General features: G+C 24.6%; 6 protein-coding genes across 6 annotated transcripts; 4 read left to right on the top strand and 2 right to left on the bottom strand.

The window, feature by feature from the left end:
• Window positions 1–933: 933 nt before the first annotated feature.
• PmUG01_04030000 (conserved Plasmodium protein, unknown function) lies at window positions 934–1,941 on the top strand (the record flags this gene model as incomplete). The annotated part of the gene is made up of 1 exon (XM_029003302.1): window positions 934–1,941. The coding sequence occupies one exon, from the start codon at window positions 934–936 to the stop codon at window positions 1,939–1,941; it is 1,008 nt and encodes a 335-aa protein (XP_028859749.1).
• Window positions 1,942–6,205: 4,264 nt separating this feature from the next.
• PMUG01_04029900 (early transcribed membrane protein) lies at window positions 6,206–6,541 on the top strand (the record flags this gene model as incomplete). Its single annotated transcript, XM_029003301.1, has 1 exon — window positions 6,206–6,541. The coding sequence occupies one exon, from the start codon at window positions 6,206–6,208 to the stop codon at window positions 6,539–6,541; it is 336 nt and encodes a 111-aa protein (XP_028859748.1).
• A 2,958-nt stretch (window positions 6,542–9,499) lies between these two features.
• On the bottom strand, window positions 9,500–14,084 carry PmUG01_04029800 (conserved Plasmodium protein, unknown function; the record flags this gene model as incomplete). Its single annotated transcript, XM_029003299.1, has 3 exons — window positions 9,500–9,679; window positions 9,841–9,923; window positions 10,073–14,084. 3 exons carry the CDS (start codon window positions 14,082–14,084, stop codon window positions 9,500–9,502), a joined length of 4,275 nt encoding a protein of 1,424 aa, XP_028859747.1.
• A 940-nt stretch (window positions 14,085–15,024) lies between these two features.
• OPP (octaprenyl pyrophosphate synthase, putative) lies at window positions 15,025–16,587 on the top strand (the record flags this gene model as incomplete). Its single annotated transcript, XM_029003298.1, has 1 exon — window positions 15,025–16,587. The coding sequence occupies one exon, from the start codon at window positions 15,025–15,027 to the stop codon at window positions 16,585–16,587; it is 1,563 nt and encodes a 520-aa protein (XP_028859746.1).
• A 532-nt stretch (window positions 16,588–17,119) lies between these two features.
• PmUG01_04029600 (conserved Plasmodium protein, unknown function) lies at window positions 17,120–18,275 on the bottom strand (the record flags this gene model as incomplete). Its single annotated transcript, XM_029003297.1, has 4 exons — window positions 17,120–17,144; window positions 17,326–17,551; window positions 17,961–18,041; window positions 18,239–18,275. The coding sequence occupies 4 exons, from the start codon at window positions 18,273–18,275 to the stop codon at window positions 17,120–17,122; spliced, it is 369 nt and encodes a 122-aa protein (XP_028859745.1).
• Window positions 18,276–18,767: 492 nt separating this feature from the next.
• On the top strand, window positions 18,768–21,044 carry DHHC12 (palmitoyltransferase DHHC12, putative; the record flags this gene model as incomplete). The annotated part of the gene is made up of 10 exons (XM_029003296.1): window positions 18,768–18,827; window positions 18,914–18,965; window positions 19,191–19,233; window positions 19,379–19,446; window positions 19,530–19,632; window positions 19,867–20,027; window positions 20,148–20,195; window positions 20,387–20,448; window positions 20,599–20,788; window positions 20,971–21,044. 10 exons carry the CDS (start codon window positions 18,768–18,770, stop codon window positions 21,042–21,044), a joined length of 861 nt encoding a protein of 286 aa, XP_028859744.1.
• Window positions 21,045–21,602: the final 558 nt, after the last annotated feature.

Genomic DNA, 21,602 nt, shown 5'->3' with positions numbered 1-21,602 from the left:
AAAAATGCACTATTGGTTTGTTCGTAAAAAATATTATAATTAAAAACGTTTTAATTATATTATAATTATAATAATATACAATTCTTTCAATTATTGTAGGAGTACTTATATGCTTGTATTTAAAAAAAACAACAGTTTAGTTTTATTCAAAAAACTCTGTCAAATTTTCACTATGTAGTGGGGTGAGTACGCAAACAACTTTTAATTATTTTCACAATAGAATGATACTAGTGAAGATATGTTAAATCATTATTTCAATTTTATTCTTTATTTCATTTATTACAACTATTTTACTCTTACTATTGTTCTATTTTGTATGCATATATATACATACTAATAGTAGTAATTTTCTTTTTCTTTTTTGTAAATTTTTTAAGCATATAAAATATCACTATTATTAAGAACAATAACTAAAATGCAAAATTGCAAAATATGAAGTCTCAAAGCGTTGCTTATATAATTATGAATTAAAAATTGCCTTTCTGTTGCAATAAAATCTAAAAAATAAAAAAAAATTATTAGTCCCCTTTTAACAGAAAAAAAATATATGCATATATGTACTCATCATGTTTTTCAGTACTATTTTGGTTTTAAAGTTCCTAAATTGTATTTTTTAAAATTAGGACAATAATTATTTTTACTTACCAAGAAAAAGATTTTCTACTAATTATACTCTTCTATGTTTCTAAATTTTGCATATGGGGCAATATACATGAATGTAGTAATTATAAACGTAATGTATGTATATATATATATATATATATATATATATATATAGTAATATAACGCGCACATCATAAATACTTAATATCCAGTTGTCTCATTTAAGTGTAACTCTCAGCAGCTACATATCTGTAGAACTGCTATACTGATAATAAAGAAAATTTTAATTTAACATTTTCATTTATTTTTAATTACTAAATTTGAAGCAAAATGTTTAAGAAATACATTTTTCTATTATCTCTTAACATACTTTTAAAAAGTATATTTAATATCAGTTTGTTTGATGACCAAGTCTTGTGCTTTTTAAGGCAAATCGATAATTCATTTGAAAATATAAACGGAACCTTGCTGCCATCAATTAATGGACAAGTAGTAGAGGTGCACGGAGATATAAATGAATATAACGAAACTCCAAATAATTATCTTTACAATAATGGGCATGCATATATAACAAGTGACTACTATAATGACAGTTCTGTTGATCAAGGATCCATATATAACAGTGCATATAATGAAGAAGTCGATGGATTAGGCTATAACATTTATAACTATGAAGAATATGAAGGACAAGATGAAAATGTTAACCTTGATCATTCTGTTCAAGACGAACTAGATAACATGAGTGAGAATGAAGATCTTTATAATATATCTGAATTATATGATATTATCATCTTAATTTTAAATCTAGAATTTGAAACAACTAATACGTATGTAAATAAGTTAGTTCATTGTTCTTCTATTGAAGAAAAAAAAAGAATCATAAATAATCATTTTACTATCATACTTGAAATTTTTAAAAATGCTAAAAAAATGGATAATTTAAAAGTACCTTTTGAACTTTTAGATTCCATGGCACTTAGAATAAAAAACCGTATCACAGATTTTTGTCTTGATGAAGATTTAAATGAAAATTATTTATTAATATTGAAAAATATTTTCGAAATTGAACAAAACGTTTTTAAAGGGCTTTTTTGTTATATATCATGTAAAAATACTTTAAAAGAAAAAAAAGATGTTATTAACGATTTACAACTTATAAGTTATTATCATGAAGAGCTTGCTGAAGATGCTGGTATAGAGATACCAGTACAACTACTAGTTAACGCAGCTATGAGAACATCTAATTTTGTCAGTGAAATGTTTTACTTATTTATTCCATCTCATCAAGAAGATTCTTCTTCAGATTATCCTGATGATGAACATTTATTAAGTGATTAGTTAAATGCCTGTGACGAAATTAAATTTTCATTGCATCTCTGCATTTTTTTTCTATTCCCTAAAGATATTTTACATTTATGTACATGTTTATATTATGCTTATATGTTTATATGTATATAATTTACAATCCATATGAATTTAATTTTGGAAGTCTAATATTATGCCTATTATCAGCCTATGCTGAAAAATGGAAATATATTAAAGACTGTTTCATTGAATATTTTATGTATGGTGTTCATTCTTCTACTTTTTTTTCATTTACAACAGCTAAAAGAAAAGGGAAAAATAAATATTGTGCATCATTTGAATAGGCAAAACAGGAACAATGTATTACTCAAAATTGTACACACACGTTTGCTAATACATACATATATATATATTGTGCTTTTATATATATATATATATATATATATATACAAGTAATAATTTATTGCATGCTGAAAAGTTATTATGTTTACTAATTTTGTGGAAAATTATATTTATATTTGTATTTATAATTTCTAAAGTGAAAGGGAAAAAAGTATTAAAATATATATATATATATATATATATATATATACATATATCCTTTTGTGACATTTTAAAAATATAGATTACTTTTTTCTTTTTTCCTTTTTTTTTTTTGTGATAAATTAACCTTTAAAAAACTTCATAAATGATTTATTTGCACAAACATTTCTTTTTAGAATAAATAATAAAAAAAAGAAAAGAATTCTTACGTATAAAAGTTCTAAGCAGTAATTAGGAGAAGTACAGCATATTAAATAAATACTCCTCATTTTTATCCTTTCCCTCCTAGCAAATTTTTTACCTCCCAAATGAAAGAAAGAATATATTTAAACAAATGTTTGTTGGAATTATTTTCATTAAGAAAAGTATGCATTTCCATGTAAATACTTCTTGTTATGTATACTTATTCAAGTACATTAACAATTGTATTTTTGCCGATTTCGTATATAACATATTTTCTGTCTCTCAAGTGCTCATTCTAAATCCTTTGTATGGGGCAACATACTTTAGGGATTTATTTTTCTTTTTTTGTTCATTTTATAAATTATGATATAAATTGATACATTCATTATTTCAAAATAAACATATATATAGAGAGAGAGAGAATTATTATTATTTATTTGTTATTATGCCTTTTCGAATCATTGTGATAAGCATGCATATGTTTTTTTATAATTTCTATTTTTAACATAGCAATTCTTTCTTAATATTTTTTCATATGGTATAAAATATGTTACTTGTAAAATTATAATATTATTTTTATTAGTGTTACAAAGAAATAATAAGAAGAAATTATAGCGTACTTTATATAATTAATTTAGAACATATGTTGATTATATAGTACAATAAATATATAGATGAAAATATATATGTACAACTTAAAAATTTTTCTAATTTATTTCCATTCCATAAATATATTATTTAGAAATTCTATTTTTCTCTTTCTATAGGTTGTCTATATATGTTTGCATGTAAAGAAACGCTAAGATCGAGTTTTCAATATTTTAAGTTTGTTACACATTACAACTTTATATACGTATGTTTATACGTGTGTATGTATATATGTTATAAAAGAATTAAAAGGGAAAGAAAAAAAATTCTAACTTTACAACTATAAACTCATTATTTATTATATTTCTCCATCACAAGAATCTTGAGCACTTTTCTTTTCTTACGAATTTTTTACCATTTTACCAAATCACAATGATTAAGTGTAAATCTCATTATTCTCAGTAAAATACCTAATTTTTTAGATATTAAATTATTGCAAACCTGATCAACATAAAATTATATATAACACAACCATTATATATATTTTGAAATATATATATATTACACATAAAATAATAATATATATTGTATATAGTATGTCGTACCTCTTTCTAAAAAAAGGTAATTTATGTACAGAACTTTTCATTATATTAATTTAAAATTTATATATTTTTTTTTTTAGTAATATAACAATTTTTCTTATTACTGAATTAATATAACCAAAATAAGATAATGTAATAATATTTAATAATATAGCAGAGTATTATTAACAAAACTTTTTCCTTTTTGAATAATTCTAAACTAAAAATATTAAGCTATTTAGTATTATGTGTTTAATTTCACAATTATAATATTACTACAAAAAATAAAAAAATTTCAAAAATGGGATTTTTTTTTATTTTTGCATTAACAACATAAATGAAATTTATTTTACACTAGTTATACGAAGTACCTTTTTTTTCGGTGAAATTGAAAAAGTAAATACAATAAAAAAATAATAGATTGTATTACATATATATATATATTTACAAAAAAAATTTTAAATCTAATTTTTTATATCTTTCAACTTCAATTTTATACTTTTCCAATCCTGATTATATACATATGTACAAACATTTTTTTTCGGCTATTTCTTTTATATTATATTCTATATAATTACAATAAATTTAACTTAAAATATTCCAAAAAAAAAAAAACAATGTTTAAACATACAAACAAATTTAGATCAGTATTTAACACATATAAGAACATATATTTATATACAATATATAAATATATATATACTTAATATGTATATATTTTTCTTGTATCATAAAATAGGGGTATTAATGTGTAATTTATTCGGAATATTATTACAATAATTATCATTGTTATTTTTCTTTATTTACCATATCAATGGCTTTTTCGTAAGATAACAGAATATGAGCTTTTACTGCTAACCAAACACACTTCTTTTTTTAAATTGATTCTTTGCTTATTAATTGACAATGTAATTAAATTATTTTTATTAACAAAAAATTAATATTTATATATATAATATATATATATATATATATATAAACATATTTCGGTGATCTTGGAGTTAGGAATTGTTTTATTTATATATATATCTTAAATTACAAAAATGTAATAATTTATATAACTATCTTTTCTAAAAATGTTTACGTAAAAACTGAATTAGCAAAATATACAAAATTAAGTCCCTTTAACGCTTAATAACTTTTTTATTTATTATACTAATTATTACTTTAGAATCTCTTTTTTTTTTTTTTTTTATTTAGTTCATTCGTTATTTTTTAGTTACACTATACATACAAATGTATATATACATATATATAAAAATATATATATATGTATAACATTAATATGAATTTATATATATATATATATTTTTTTTTCAATAGATCCCAGCACTAAAAGAAAAAAAAAAAAAAAAAAAAGCTATTGAGATATACTACTAACTAAGGTTTTATACTAGGTTCAATGTACCATCACTACTATTACTATTTTATTCAAATAAAATTCTAGGGGCAAAGGGCTAAAAAACTTGGAATATTAAATGAATCTTGCAAGTGAAATGCTTTTTTAAATTATTATGCAAGAATAAATAACTCATTGAAATAACAAAGTTATATCTGGGGTTGCTATAATTGCATTTGTTACTCAAAAACATGCACACAAAAAAAAAAAAAAAAGAATTAAATGACAAAATAATAAAACATAAAATGGAATTAACAATTATTGGCTTTTAAAATAATAACAAAATCCTAAAATTTACCCCGCCTTTGAAAAAATATTTACTTTTATATTCTTGGTCCGAGTACATTGTAGTTATTTTCTCTCTAAAAAATGATGAACTTAGATAAAGAGCAAAGAAATAACACATGTTGAGAGCTCGGTTACTTTTTATCAAGAAGCAATTTTTTTTTATTTTTATAACTATAAAAAAAGAGTGCAGGAGTTATTAAATAATTACACAATGACACCTTTACTCTTATTTTAATAGCATAAAATAAATTCATTATTTAAATAAAAACAAAATTGTTTTTAAATTTTACCCAAAAATATAGCCAATTGTTAAATAATTTTACCATAATTATCATTATAAATTTATAAAAAAATTTTAATAAAATTTTTTTAACAAAAATTGAATTAGAAATTTTAATATAATTTTAAATTAATTTTTTTTTTTTTTTTAAATATATTTTTTTATTTTTATTTAAAGAAAAATTTTATTTTAGTGTTTTTAAAACAATATATTTTAATTAGATTTATCTAATAATATTTTATATACAATTTAAAACGCTTAGGAAGAAACCCTTAATTGTATTAAACAATTTCTTATAAGAGAAAAATCTCAATAGTTTTTTTTGTTTTTTTAAACAATTATTTTTTTTTTTATTATTATTTTTATTATAATATAATAATAATTTTCCCTCCCCTTCTCCAACCATATTAACATTTTAATAACATTTTATCAAAAATGAAAATCACCAAGATAGTATATATTTTTGCTACATTATTAGCAGTCAACATAATTGCTCCAAGTTTCTACAACACTGTTGTAGCAGGAAAGAATGTAGCACAAACAGGATATAAAAAATTGACGGAAGCAGAAAGAAAAAAGAGAAATCAAAAGATCATGATGATTTCTTCAATAGCATCGGGAATAGCTGTACTTTTAGGAACTGCATTAGGTTTAGGACTTCACTACAAAAATAAACAACCCAAAAAAGCAGATGGAGCTAATGGTGCACATCCTTCACCCCTTGGTATAGTCACACACAACGCTGGTAACGCCCACCCCCAAAAGAAATAAATGTTTTGATAACACAAATAGTAGAAGACTAGAAAATTGAATAACAACATGTGAGGGTAGAGGATGAGAGCAGGTTATGAGAGAGGAGGCATATATATTATATATATATTATCGAGTTGAATTCTATATTTTTTAATGTATATATTAATCACCTTCCACCCTCAAATTTCCTAAGAATGATAAAAATTAAAAAAAATTTTTTTTTTTTTTTTTGTCATTATATATGGAAATATATTTCAAGTAGACAATTTTTTTAAAGATAAATAAACGTGTGTTTTTAATATAGGAAAAAACTAAGTAATTATAATTGTTTATTACTTATATACCTGCACACGTAGTTTTATATTTTTTTTTATTGGTATTCCTTTTTTATTTTAACATTTTAACTAAACAAATGTATAAAGAGTAATTGTAACCCTTTAAGTAATGGAATTATATATGAATATATATTATGTCCGTAGAGTTAATAGAATAATATATATATTGTATATATATATATATATATATATATTTTTTTTTTTTTTTATATTATTATATGTCTATATAAATTTTTTAATTTATCCATATATATTATAAATTTTATTTATTATATTTTAAGATTATATATATATACATAATGTATATAATATACGTGCTTATGTATATTTTTATTGAAACGTTATTTTTATATATATAATTATACTTTAAAAAAAAAAAAAAAGAAAGTTGCTGTGTTGTAAGCCTTTTGTGTGTTGTAGATTATTTATGGAAGAGTTTTTTTTTTTTATTTTACAAAAAACACAATAGTTTTTTAGAACGTTTTTTCTTTTAATCAAGCGAGAACTGTAGTAATGTATTTTTATATTTAAAATATTTTAAATTATAATTAAAAGTAAGAAATATATTAGTAGTAATTTTATGTTATAATAAAGAAAAAAAGGCATATTACAAAATATAAAGTAAATAAAAAGAAAATATGCTTTTAAAGCCTTTTTTTTTTTTTTATAATTGAAAAATAGCATCATCTTAAGGATTTCTTTTTATAGAAATGTATACGGTAGATTATGAGAGAAAAATAAAAACAAAAAAAAAAAAAAGGTGTAGTATAAATATGATTTGGGGGTATCTATAGAAATTCTCTCGTAATAAAACATTCCCATTAGCATTTCAGGTGATTGTTCATACTTTTCTTTACCCTACCTGTCGGACAAAATTTTTACATATGTGCAATATTAAAATTAGTTATTAGCTTTTTACCTTATAATTTGTTAGAGCACATCATGTCCAGACAGCTACTGAGAATTAAAGAAAGGAAAACTGTGTAAGATATATATAAAGTTATATATAAAAATAAAAAAAAAAAATGCTTTAAAAGGATATTTTGTATTTATTTTCGATCTATATATGTGTAACGTATGCAAAAATGAAAACACCCTTTTGTTTTGGTCATATAAACATAAATTAGCTTTTCACAATGTCCCACGTTTAGATAGGGAAGTGAATTACTAAAACAGGGAGCAACATTATGCATATCTCCTGTAGGCTCATACGTACAATACATACACAAACGAATATACATATATGTATATATATATGTATAGCCATTTCACAGATGTTTGGGCGTTTAACTGTCGAAATTAACAAATACTTTTAAAAATGTAGTAATAACTTAAATGATCTCGTCTTAGTTAAACATTATCCATATTTTGGGGATTAGTAAAATTCCAAATTATATAGTTTATTAATATTAATAAAATTTTATTTTTTACTCTTTATTTTACAAAAATTTTCTTTTTCTTTTTCTTTTTCTTTTTTTTTGTTATCCTTGCGCATACACGAATCTTATCAATGAACCGTAAAAATTGGTATTTCGATATTACTGCTATCCCTCATAGGTACAATTTTTAAAATAATACTTTTTCCTTCATTTATATATAGAGCTTATTTTTTTTTATTCTTGGGCACCAAAATTTAAGTATTCCATTTTTAAAACATGTGGACAGAATTAAATATATCTACGTCTGTCAACTAATATATATATATTTATATATATTTATATTATGCTTGAATGTTCTATAATTGTGGCAATGTGGTATTACCATACTTGATTATTCGAAATGTTTGGATGTACAAACTGCAGAATTAAGTTATTTTTAAAAGAACATAAACATATAAAGTTTAAGATGTGGTAAAGGTAACGGGAAAATAAATTTTATTTTCTATATGAAACTTTTGTTATATTAAACAGTACTCTACAAAATTATCAAAAATGAAATTATAGAAATATTTTTTACTTTTTTATTTTATATTTTTTATTTAATTATATTTTATTTTTCGTTTTATTTCATATAAAAAATTCACAGAAAATCGTGAAGCAAAAATTCAAATATTCAAATATGTTATCACATTTCTGTTTAAATAAGACATTATTTTTTATTTTTGTTAATCCTATGAATATGGCAATTGACGAAATTAGTAGTGATAGCGATGTGCAAAAATAATATCAAACGTATGTATCTTATTTGCAGTTGTATAAATAATATATTGTATGTATGTATATATATACATATGTATACAACTTTTCATATTATATTTATCAAAATTAGTCATTCTCTTTTTTATAAAAGCTTCATATAATGAAAGCATACACAAACATTCAACCTTGCAGATGTTACAAAAAAAAAGAAAAAATATTTTTAATTAACAAATTAAAAATGTTACAAAAAAAAAATACGCAGATACTCCCAAAAAGGAAGCATATTGCCATAAAAAAAAAATTAATTAAAATAAAATAAAACAAAATGAAGCAAAATAAAGCAAAATAAAGCAAAATAATTCAAAATGAAGCAATGACTACAAATTTACTGTAAAAATAATCATTCCACGGTATTATACATGTACGTATTAATAAACGTAAATCGAAAAAATGTATAGTGAGCATGATTAACACTCAGAAAAAATATTTTCCGTCCCATTACATTAAATTCTACATTCGGACAACGTGACAAATTTAGCATCAGAAAAATTTATATTTTTGTTAACATCTTTTATAGTGTTATATTTTAATAAGAATATATTACTATATTCGTTAATTTCTAATATTATGCGATAACCTTCAACCGCAGAACAGCAATTTGCTAAAATGAAATTTTTTCCTGCCTAAACGTGTAGAAAATAATAAAAACAATTTCAGGAAACATAAAATGCATCAGTGTACATATATACAAACACACCCACACATACAGACTTTTATACAACTCACATACTCGCAAATCTCTAAAAGGATCAGTCTTTATTTCTTTTTCTCTTTTCTATTATACCTCGCAGAATTCCTTATGCTTTAGGCTGAGCTTTACATAAATGCAGCCAGTCTCATCTCCAGCCAAAACATACACAAAATCTTCTGCGGTAAACAAAGACAAACATATTAATATATATGTATATACATATACAGATATACACAAATGAAAAAATACATATACATATGTGCATACAAATCAACACGTGTGTGTACTTAATACATAGGCTTATTGACTGTAATGTTTAGCGTACCATTACGGTAATGCTCACACACAACTTTCAAAACAATGTTAAAAAGATGTAAAAACGGTTTCATATCTTTGCATTTCAAAAATTTTAGTGGAGGCAACTCTTTCAAAGCCTTCAAATATTGTAAACTGTTTGATTCGTATTCGAACTGTTTTGTAATGTTAAACAAATAGCGATTAATGTGTTTCTTGTTCCTTTTATTCCTTTTTTCCCCTTTCTTCTTCTTTTCACACTTAAAAATTATTTCCTCATGTTCTACTTTCCTTAAATTAGCCGTATGCTCCATATCAAGCAGTGTGATCCTTTTTTCAACTTTATCATTTCTATCGACTTCTTTTTCATTACATTTCCTCATTGCAATTTCTAATTCTTCAATATCTTTGGTAAATTCACTTCTTCCATTGTTCCTCCCACTTTGTAATTTATTATTCAAATAACTATTATTAATATGGTTAATAATATTTCCATTTTGCTCATATAACACATTCTTCTTATATCCATTAATAGAGAATTCTCTTTCCTCTTTCAAAGAATTTTTTTGAGAACAATTCAATTCCTTTGTCACATCATATATTCTGTGTATGTTTTCTTCATTGATAATATTTAAAAAATGATTACAACTCATTTCTGTATTAGCATCCTCCAATTGTTCTTTTATCGTATTATTTATGTTAATATTATCATCTCCGAACGTTCTTTTAGAGTTATTTAATTCGAATGACAATAAAAATCCTTCTTCATAACCTTCATCAATTAATGAATGTGCATGTTCCTTATTTAATGAGAAAATTGCTTCTTTTTTTTTTTCCTCTTCTATACTTTTGATGTTAAAAATTTTATCAACTTTTATTTCATTAATTTCTTCTAGGGTTAATTTTTTATTTTCACACTTTTTTTCATTTTCTTCCCTTTTTTCAAGAATAACACTTTCACACATTTTTACCTTTGTCATATTTCTCTCATTAATATTTTCAAGTTTATTATTATTTTCATTTAATTCATTAAATTTGCTATTTTTTAATTCTATCCTTTCCAATGAATTATCTTCAAAGGAGGCAAAATTTCTACGTTCTTCTAAAATCTTCTCTGTTTCATACATCTCTACACTTCCAAAATCGTTTATCTTGGCTGTTATCTCACCCATTTCCTCTACCTTAGTCATTTCTTTATTCTCAAAAAGTTTTTCCTCTTCATATTCCACTACCTCTTCTTCAACGATTTCTTTACTCTGAAAAGGTTTTTCCTCTATATAAGCCTCTTCTTCAGTCGTTTCTTTACTCTCAAATTTTTTTTCCTTTTCATACGTCACTGCTTCCTCTTTAGCCATTTCTTTACTCTCAAAAAGTTTTTTCTCTACAAACTCCACTTTTTCTTTTTCAGGCGCTTCTTTACTCTCAAAAAGTTGTTCCTTATCAAACTCCACTACTTCCTCTTCTTCAGTAAATTCTTTACTCTGCAAAATTTTTCTCTCTACGTACTCTGCTTCTTCTTTTGAGGTCATTTCTTTACTCTCAAATTGCTTTTTCTCTATATATTCCACTTTTTTATCCACTACTTTCTCCTTTTCAACCATTTCTTTACTCTCAAAAAGTTTTTCCTTTTCATAGTCTACTGCCGCCTTCACTACTTCCTCTTCTTCAGCCACTTCTTTACTCTTAAAACGTTTTCCCTTTACATATTCCGCTGATTTTTCTGGTATCTCTTCTTTTACAGCCATTTCTTTACTCTCAGAACATCTTTCCTCTCCATAATCAACTATCCCTTCAGCTACTTCCTCCGCTTCAATGACATATTTATTATTAGAGCGTTTTTCCTCTACAAAATTGGCTACTTCCTCTTCAACCACTTCTTTGCTCTCAAATCGTTTTTTCTCTATATATTCCACTTTTTTATCCACTACTTTCTCCTTTTCAACCATTTCTTTACTCTCAAAAAGTTTTTCCTTTTCATAGTCTACTGCCGCCTCCACTACCTCCTCTTCTTCAGCCACTTCTTTGCTCTCAAATCGTTTTTTCTCTATATATTCCACTTCTTTATCCACTACTTTCTCCTTTTCAACCATTTCTTTACTCTCAAAAAGTTTTTCCTTTTCATAGTCTACTGCCGCCTCCACTACTTCCTCTTCTTCGGCCACTTCTTTACTCTCAAAGCGTTTTTCGTCTTTAAGGTCCACTACCTCCACGGCTGCTTCCTCCACTTCAACCACGTCTTTATTCTCAGAATATATTTTCTCCTTACCATTTACTATACCTTTCACTTCAGATGGACTCTCCCAAATAAATTGCTCATCATCTTTTCCTGATTTAATACTTCCTACTTCCATTGTTTCACTATTTACCGAACCACTTTTTTCAAGTACTTCGTTATCATTTCCATTTTCTAATTCTACATGGGAACTTTCTATCTCTTTCTTTCCACCTAAAATATTACCTAACAGACTTCTATTATTGTCTTGTTCTATAATTTTTTCTAAATTTTCCAAATTTTTATTTACAAAGATTTGTTCTCCTAGATTCCCATCTCCTTTATTACTATGAAAAAAATAAAAAAACTCACTAGAATCATCCTTCAAGTTATTTCTACTGATGTGCACATTGGTATTAGGTACACCATTCTGTATATCATTATGTGCACTGTTCGGTATATCATTATGTACACTACTATGTACATCACTATTGTATTTGTCATCATTTGCCTCATAATCCATATCAATGTGTGCATTGTTATGACTGTAAGCCTCCTTCAAATTCCCCCTTTTATTTTCTTCATTATCATTAGAATTTCCCATTTTACCACCTTCACTATCTGTCTTTGCAAAAATAAAATTAATGTTAAAAGTATCAGCCTTACGTTCATTTTCACCATCCAAATTACCATAAGTTACTGCACTATTTGAGTTCATTTTTTTACATAAACTTTCATGTGAAATATTTTTTTCTGAAATATTCGAACATAAAAATTCTGTTTTTATTTTTTCATTAATACTAACTTCTTTCTCTGATTTTACATGTACAGAATTATGGTTATATGAATATATTGATGTTACTTCTTTTAATGTATATCCCCTTTCAGAATGTTCGTCTTTTTTTATATTTTTATTACCATCTTCAAGTAATAAAAATTCTAACTTTTCTTTTTTATATTCTGACACATTATCGTCACTTTGTGTTAAATTTTTATGAGGTATAAAAAAAGCCTCATTCTTATATAGGGTAGGAACACTTAAAGTTTTTTCCAAAACTAGAGATTCAGAGTTATCATTTTGCAGTTCCTTTTTCTCATCTGATAATAAAAGATTCCTTCCATTATCAGCAAAACTAATATTTACATTAAGAATGGATGAAGGATTTTCATAATTTTCCTCATTTATTACATCACTCCTTTTACACTCATAATTCGTATTTCCAGAATATCCTTCCACACTGTTTCTTTTAGTATCATAACTGGCGGCAAATGTGAAGGTGGAAAAATTGCCTTCATCTATTTTAAAAAAATCGTCGCCGCTTTCATCAAGCTGTTCACACTGTGCATTAACATTATCAGTGTGTATATCGGGTTGCTCACTACTCTCGCCAACCCCTTCGCACATTGTCTCAATCCATTCAAAGGCCACTCCAGCCCCTTCACAAGCTACGTCTATCCTTTCACATTTCATATCATTCCCTTTCCACTTTACATCCATTTCTCTCTCTGTATCCTTCTTTTTCTCTTTTAATTCTGATATAATATGTGCCCCTTCTATGTTTTCATCCTTTAGAAAAATATTACAATTTTGTTTTTCACTACTACTCTCACTGTCCCCCTTATTTAATTTGCTACCTTCATTTCTTTCTTTCTCCTCAAACATCAAAAAAAAATCTTCATCTTTCTTGTAGTCCTCTTCTCTATGTTTCTTTCTATACATATTCCCATCGGACGAAAAAATTACATCCTTTTCCTTTCGTACATTGCTGTTACTTTTTTCATTATGAGATTTCCTAGATGATTCAGTAAGTTTATTGTACAAGTAAAACATATTCTTTTGAATGAAAAATCTTATGATATATCATAAAACAAAAAAAAAAAATCGAAGCCTCCCCCTACTTTCTGCACCCTTTTAGTAAGTTTAAACTTTTCTTTTTTTTTTTCTTATGAACTGTGGACCAAATAATTTCATTTTTGCTAAAGTGAAATATATAAATACATTTCATAATTTGTGAAAAAGAAAAACAATAAATTACAAAAAAAGATCTATTCAGAAAAAAACTCCATTTTTAAAATAATGGAAATTAAACAATGATAAATGAATGAAATATAAAATTAAAACACATCAAAAAAAATTTTTCATTTTTTTTCCAAGACTTCGAGGAAATTTGGTTTTTTTTTTTGTTCATTATGTAACCTCAAAATTAGTATTAATATTTTTTTTTTTTGTAAATCAAGAAGAAAGGAATTTATAATATACATATGTATGTATGTATTTTTTTTCCCATTATTTTAAAGAAGCAAATGTGGAGCAATAAACATTAGTCTCCCATGTTAATTATTTTCTTTATATAGATAAAAAAGGGAAGATATTTTCTTGTATGTCATAGTTTTTTTTGTAATTTATTTTATACTCATGAAATATAAGTACTGAATTAAATTCAATCTTAAAATTTTAATTTTACATAAATTTAATTATAACATCATGCATACATTTTTACACGTGATCATTTGTAAGAAGATTATTATGTATTCTTACCGTATTACATTAAATATGAATTCGTAATATAGAGTTATATTTAAATACACCTAAAATATATTTACGCTTATTGCACAGACATACATCATGCTTATATATATATATATATATATATATGTATATGTATATGTGTACGTTTATGTGTATTTGCATGCATAGGTACCTGTACCCCTTTAAAATACAATCATCACAACCGCCTCTCCGTGGTTGAGCGCAGAGCCACTAGTTAATAATGTTCTATCTGAGTAATAAAAAACACATAAAGGAATTTCTCAGCTATTGCAAAACAAAATGTTTTAATTCACTACTAATTAATAAGAATGATTATTTACTCAAAGAAAACGCAACTTGGAAAAGTAACTTATATCATCTGTACAAGAAAAGGGACATAAATCCTTTTGTGGAATTAATAAAAGCTTCTCTTTTCATATTTAAAAGAAAATACCTAAGGAATAAAGTATTATCAGATACAAATAGGAAAACATTTAATTCTTATGAACATAACAGTTTACTGTACTCAGATAGTGTATACAAAGAAATTTTACTCTGTATGAAAGTACTGCATTATAAGGAGGAAGAAGTTGATCGTGACTTAAATAATCTACATGATCATTTTAATACAATAAAAAGTGGAATAGACCCATATATGTTATGTGAAAATAAAATTAAAAATATTGACGAATATATATATAATATCATTAAGACAGATTACAATAATATCGATGAATTTATTACATATATTTATTTATATCAAGGAAAAAAATTTAGAGTTATTTTAAGTATTTTATTAAAAAATATTTTATCCTATGTAGATAATAATATATCTTCAAAAAATAATTTTAAATTTAGAAATATTCAAAGAAATAGCTCTAAATTAATTGGAAGTAGTAAAAATTCTTTATCAAAAAAAAAATTAGCCATTATCAATTCACCAATTAATAATGTATCAAAAAAAAAAATAGTAGAAAATCAAAATAAAATTATTGCCGCATCAGAAATTATCCATATGGGTTCTCTATTGCATGATGATGTAATTGATGAATCAACTAAAAGAAGAGGAGCTTTGGCATTACATAAAAAATATGGAAATAAAATATCAATCTTATCAGGTGACTTTTTATTGGCTCGTGCAAGTTCAGTATTTGCAGGTACAGGATCTCCAAAAATTTGTAGAAGGTTTGCCTATGTTGTAGAAAGCTTAATAAAGGGCGAATTCTTGCAAACAAATTTGAAATATAGAAATATAGAAGACGCACTAAAAACATATTTTATAAAAACATTTCATAAAACAGCGTCTCTTTTTTCTCATTTATTTGCTTGTATAGCTATTCTTTCTTTCAAAAATGAAAAAATCACTGAGTTATGTTTTAATTTAGGATTACATATAGGTATGGCATTTCAGTTATATGATGATTACTTAGATTATAAAGTAGATTCTAATACTAAAACACCTATATTAAATGATTTAAAAAATAACATAAAAACTGCTCCATTATTATTTAGTTATAACTACAACCCAGAGATTATATTATCATTAATTAATAAAAGATCTCTTACAGACAGTGATATTAATAATATATTATTTTATATTAACAAAACAAATAGTATGAAAAAAAATGAATTATGTTCTTTATTACATATAAAAAAGGCTTCTGATATTTTGTCTTCACTCATTTCTTATTGCAGAACTACGAGAAATGTGGAAATAGCTAATTCTGAAAAAAACGAAATAAATCAGAGTAGGGAAGCTTTAATCAACTTAGTATTAAATATATTATCACGTAATACAAAGTAATTCAAAACTGAAGAAAAGAAAGGCAAAATAAACCCATCTAAAAAACCACCATAAATCATAAAGTGCAGATCAATATATGAAGCAGGTCACATAACCAGACAAGATAACTGTAAAGCATAAAAAAATGTCTGAGAAAACGAAGCTTCTTCTTCTTTTTTTTTTTTTTTTTTTTTAACCAAGCGAGAGCTAATTAATACAAATTCGTGAAATAATTACGCATATAACATTTCAAGTTATTGACATGTTTCCTATTTTCCCAATTTGTTCATACATTTCTCATAGCATTACTCTTAAATTTATTTCCCCCCCATTTGTTCACCTCCCGTTTATTTTAATTTTGGTTGTTTTATTATGTTTAATGTATATAGAATATATACGTATGTATATATTTACATGTGTGTATATGTATATATTTACATGTGTGTATATGTATATATTTACATGTGTGTATATGTATATATTTACATGTGTGTATATGTATATATGTATATGGGTATATATACATATGTATATACATTTTTTTTTTTTTTTCTCACCCCGTCTGACCACGTTGTTTGCTTTATTTTTTTTTACGTTGCTTTGTTTACACTTCGTTATTTCTTTTCATATATTTAACTCTTTTTATGAATATTCATTTGTGTTCATTACAACTATAAAAAAAGGAATGAAAACAAAAAAAAAGAAAAAATTGTTTACGTTTTAATATAGTTAAATTTGCGCAATTTTTGTTTCCCCTACCAAACGTAAAATTTAACGTTATGCCTTTTTACGTCCTTCCAAAATATTCTTTCTTCCTCCTGGTTAAATATTTCTATTTCCATATTTTGCTTATTTGAAGAAAAAAATATCATATTTTTAAAAATGACTTTGTACAGTTTCATAAGGTGTAAGGCTTCTTCCCTGGAATGTAACAACGCACAAGCTTCGTTCTTAGCAGAATCCGCGAAAATAATGCACACGTCCACTAAAAATAAACATATTCAAGCTTCTTTGTAGTAGTTTACATATACATATGCATATATATATATATATAAACATGCGTGAGCGTATACTAACGTATTTACATCCTTAATCGTGCTTTTAGCAAATATCAGAACTGTGTATAAATTCTTTAAAGGGTAAATTTATCCGTTACAAAGGGTACATATCAAAAAAAGAAAAATACCCAATTGACATCATAACAACCGCATGTAATAATATGAACAATTAACAGTGGGTGAAGAACTACAAACCATTTACTATATTAATTGTTTTACATTAAAATGAATCCTCAAATCATTGTAATCGTGAAAGCATGCAACTCTGTTTTTAAAAAGGTATATATAAAAAATAAAATATTAAAATAGGAGCAGTATAAAAGTAAATATATTTACCTATATGTTCAAGGAAATGTTTTATCTCAATGTCTTTTTCAAAAAATGTAATATTTTTTATTTTTATTAAGGAACCGGTAGCTATTTAAAAAAAGAAAAAGAAAAAGGACACTTATGTTTTTTATAACTTAATAAAAAATATTTGGGCATGTTAAAACTTAAAATAAGATAAAATATGGAAAATTGAAACAGGCATAACGAAATAACAATAAATAGATTTATTATTTTTTAAAATGACATTTAAACACATAGCAACACCTCCCGTTCTTAACACTTACGCTCAGTTGGGAATAAACGAAACAAGTTGCACTTCATTTTAAAAAATAATACAATTTTTAGATGTAAATATTTCACCCTTTTAGAATTAATTTTTGCTTATACAAATTTAAAGGCAAAATATTTTTCCCCTTCTTATTTCACCACAAAGGAGTGACAAAATATGTAAGAATGCATGCTTACGTAAATATATATATATATATATATATATATATATATATATATATATATATTATATATATACATGTACATATGTATTGCTTCGTTTCAGAAATTATGAAAAAGCTTTTATCCCTCTTAGGGAGACAGTCAGAATTGCACTAAGTAAATTTTAATTGATATTGGATTATATGTGTTAGTGTAATTTATTCTTTTTTATTTTTTCTTAATAAAAATTATCACAAAAAGTTATTCTTCCCAAATTTTTACATATACTTTCTCGTGGTTATTTATACTTCTGTTCACGTTTATGAAAAATATTATGTATCATTCATGTTTATTTTCTTTTTTTACACTTTAATATATAAAAGTATGAATTGTTTAAAAGGACTTCACCATTGGACTTTTCACAAATTTTCTTACATCTTTCAAGTTAAAAATAATTCAAAAAAGTTAGATCCTTAAATAATTTTAAATAACAAATTTTTTTTTTTTTTTTTTAAAACATCTTAATATAGGCTTTCTACTTTTTTTACCTCATAAGTGGTTTTCTTATTATTCGTTTTCAGTGTAAGTAAAAGCTAAATCAAATGTTTGTTCTTTTAGTTCTTTTGTTCTTTTAGTTCTTTTGTTCGTTTGTTCTTTTGTTCTTTTGTTCTTTTGTTCTTTTGTTCTTTTGTTCTTTTGTTCTTTTGTTCTTTTGTTCTTTTTTTTTTTTTCGTTAAATTGCTAATTTTGGTAGCCTAAATGATTAATTCGCTGTTTTATTATTATTGTATATTTTTTTATTTTTAGCATACTTTATATTAGAACAATATTGTAGAACAAGTTACAGAAGGTTTAGTTACTCGAGCTCAACTACGCATAAGTTCGTTTTAATGTGTATATATGAATACATACGTACATACATACATTTGTATACATATGCCTGTGTGTTTATACACATTTTTGCATACTAACATTTTGTTACATTTCTATTTCAGTTTTTTGTGTGTACTACTTTTCTCAAGTGGGATCTTATCCTTTTTTACTTGCTCATTAAGCGATCCCGGTAATTTATTTTTTCCCCTCCTTCATCCCTTATTCCCTCGTATTTTTATATATATGTAAAATATGTGCTACAAAATTTTGCAGGAAAAATATCTCTTATATCTTTGGACAAACACATGAAGTTCTACTCGTATGATGAAATAATTTTTCATGCAAACACGAAATGTGAAACTTGTCATATTTTAAAGTAAGTAAAGAAGTGATTCAACTCGATATGAAATGCTTTCCTTTATGTAAAACAGATGTATGTGAAACTTCATTTTCACAAAAAATAAGGTTTTATGTATGTTCGTCATATATACTTGTACACACATAAATATATAAATATAAGGAGGAAAAGTACAAAAAAGACACAGAAGTGATATTCTAAAGAACATATAAGTAACGTGAAAATTATTTAAAAAATTTCAACTGTTCGCAGACCCGCAAGAAGCAAGCATTGCAAATACTGTTCATCATGTATACCTCGCTATGATCATCATTGTTTTTTGTTAAATAACTGTATTGGAGGATATAATAGTATTTATTATTTTGTTTTTATTTATATAAATATTGCAATTACCTTTTACGCCTCTTACATAAGTAACCGCTGGAAAAACACAACTATCATATCCTTATTGATTTAAAATTAAAAATTCTTAATTTTAAATATTTTTTTTTTTTTTTTTCGCTTTCCACCATTTTTTCTTCTAACATTTGTAGCCTCACTTTGTTTATATAGTATTATGAAATATGAGAATCTTTTAGAAGGTACAAAAAAGAGCAAAAGAGAGCGATACAGAAACTTATTACTTTATTGAACATTATGAAAAAATGACAATCATCCTTGCTTTTTTTAACAAAAAATATGCGTATATACCTACTTACTATTTAATAATTCCATTCAGATTAAAGTAAATAATAATTTACCATAAAAATTATTTTTATTTTCCACCCCGTAGCTACTTTTATAGATAAAGGGACCAATGAAGTTTTGCCGAATACTTACTTAACCATTGCTAATGTAAAAAAAAGAAAAAACAAAATAAGAAGAAAAAATGAACAAAAAATATAGTAAAACAAGAAGAAAAAAAAGGAGAAAAAACAAAAAGAACATGCGCACCTAAAAACCAAAATTAAATCCATTTCAATTTTTCTTTTATACCTTTTGTAGTATCTATTTTCGAAATACAGCCCCACCTTCTCCTTATTTGTGATATCTCTATTTTCATTTTTTTTTCTAATTCTACTTTTTTCGCATGAAATGTATTTCAATTTTTACCTTAACATAACAACCAATGAGAAAAAAAAATATAGCCAATTAAAAAACAGTTTTTCTTTGAATAAGCAATTTTATAATAAAGGTACTAACGAATTTCGGGAAAATTACAAATCCGCACAAAAAAATGAACATGCATATATGCATATGCATATATATATATATATATATATATATATATATATATATATATATATATACATGTGCACACAATTGAGACATATATTTTTTTTTTGTTTTTTGTTTTTTTATTATTTTTCATTTCAGGCTTCATAAAAAATGTTAAAGATGTATTATTTTACAAAAAAAATGTGGATAATTTTTTAAAAAAAATTTCATAATATATATGTGCCTACAACACATTTCCATTTTATGTGCAAATAAAAATGCTTCCGCTTGTAGTAATTTATGAATAACAATTTTATTTCATAGTGATATACTTATATCGCGGGCATGTGTACATAAGTATGCACGTTTATATATATATATATATATAACTCACACGAGAAAATAAAAAAGTATTTAAAGAAAATCTGCCACATGTATTCTTGAATAACGATGAACAAATTTATTTGTACGATAAATATTTCGGCGAAAAAAATACGTACAAGTGATTTATATGCGCGATTAAACACACAGCATATACACCAGCGTACATATATATATATATATTCTCACGCATACCTAAGAAGAAACAACACTATTCGCAAATTCTTTCTCCTTTCAGCAAATTAGTAAAACGCGTTTTTGTGAACAAAACCGACGCTCGTTCTTCCTCCAACAATTTCGTTAAAAATATTTTTGATTTTTTTCGTATCATTAGTTTGATTTATCTGAGGAAATTTCCTTAAATTTATTAAACCTATGGGGTTATTTTGATCAAGAGCTTTACTTTTATC

This window comes from Plasmodium malariae (genome assembly GCF_900090045.1).
Source record: "Plasmodium malariae genome assembly, chromosome: 4".
NCBI lineage: Eukaryota > Apicomplexa > Aconoidasida > Haemosporida > Plasmodiidae > Plasmodium > Plasmodium malariae.
The sequence above is the reverse complement of the archived record's forward strand: the minus strand, read 5'-3'. Positions and strand labels throughout refer to the sequence as shown.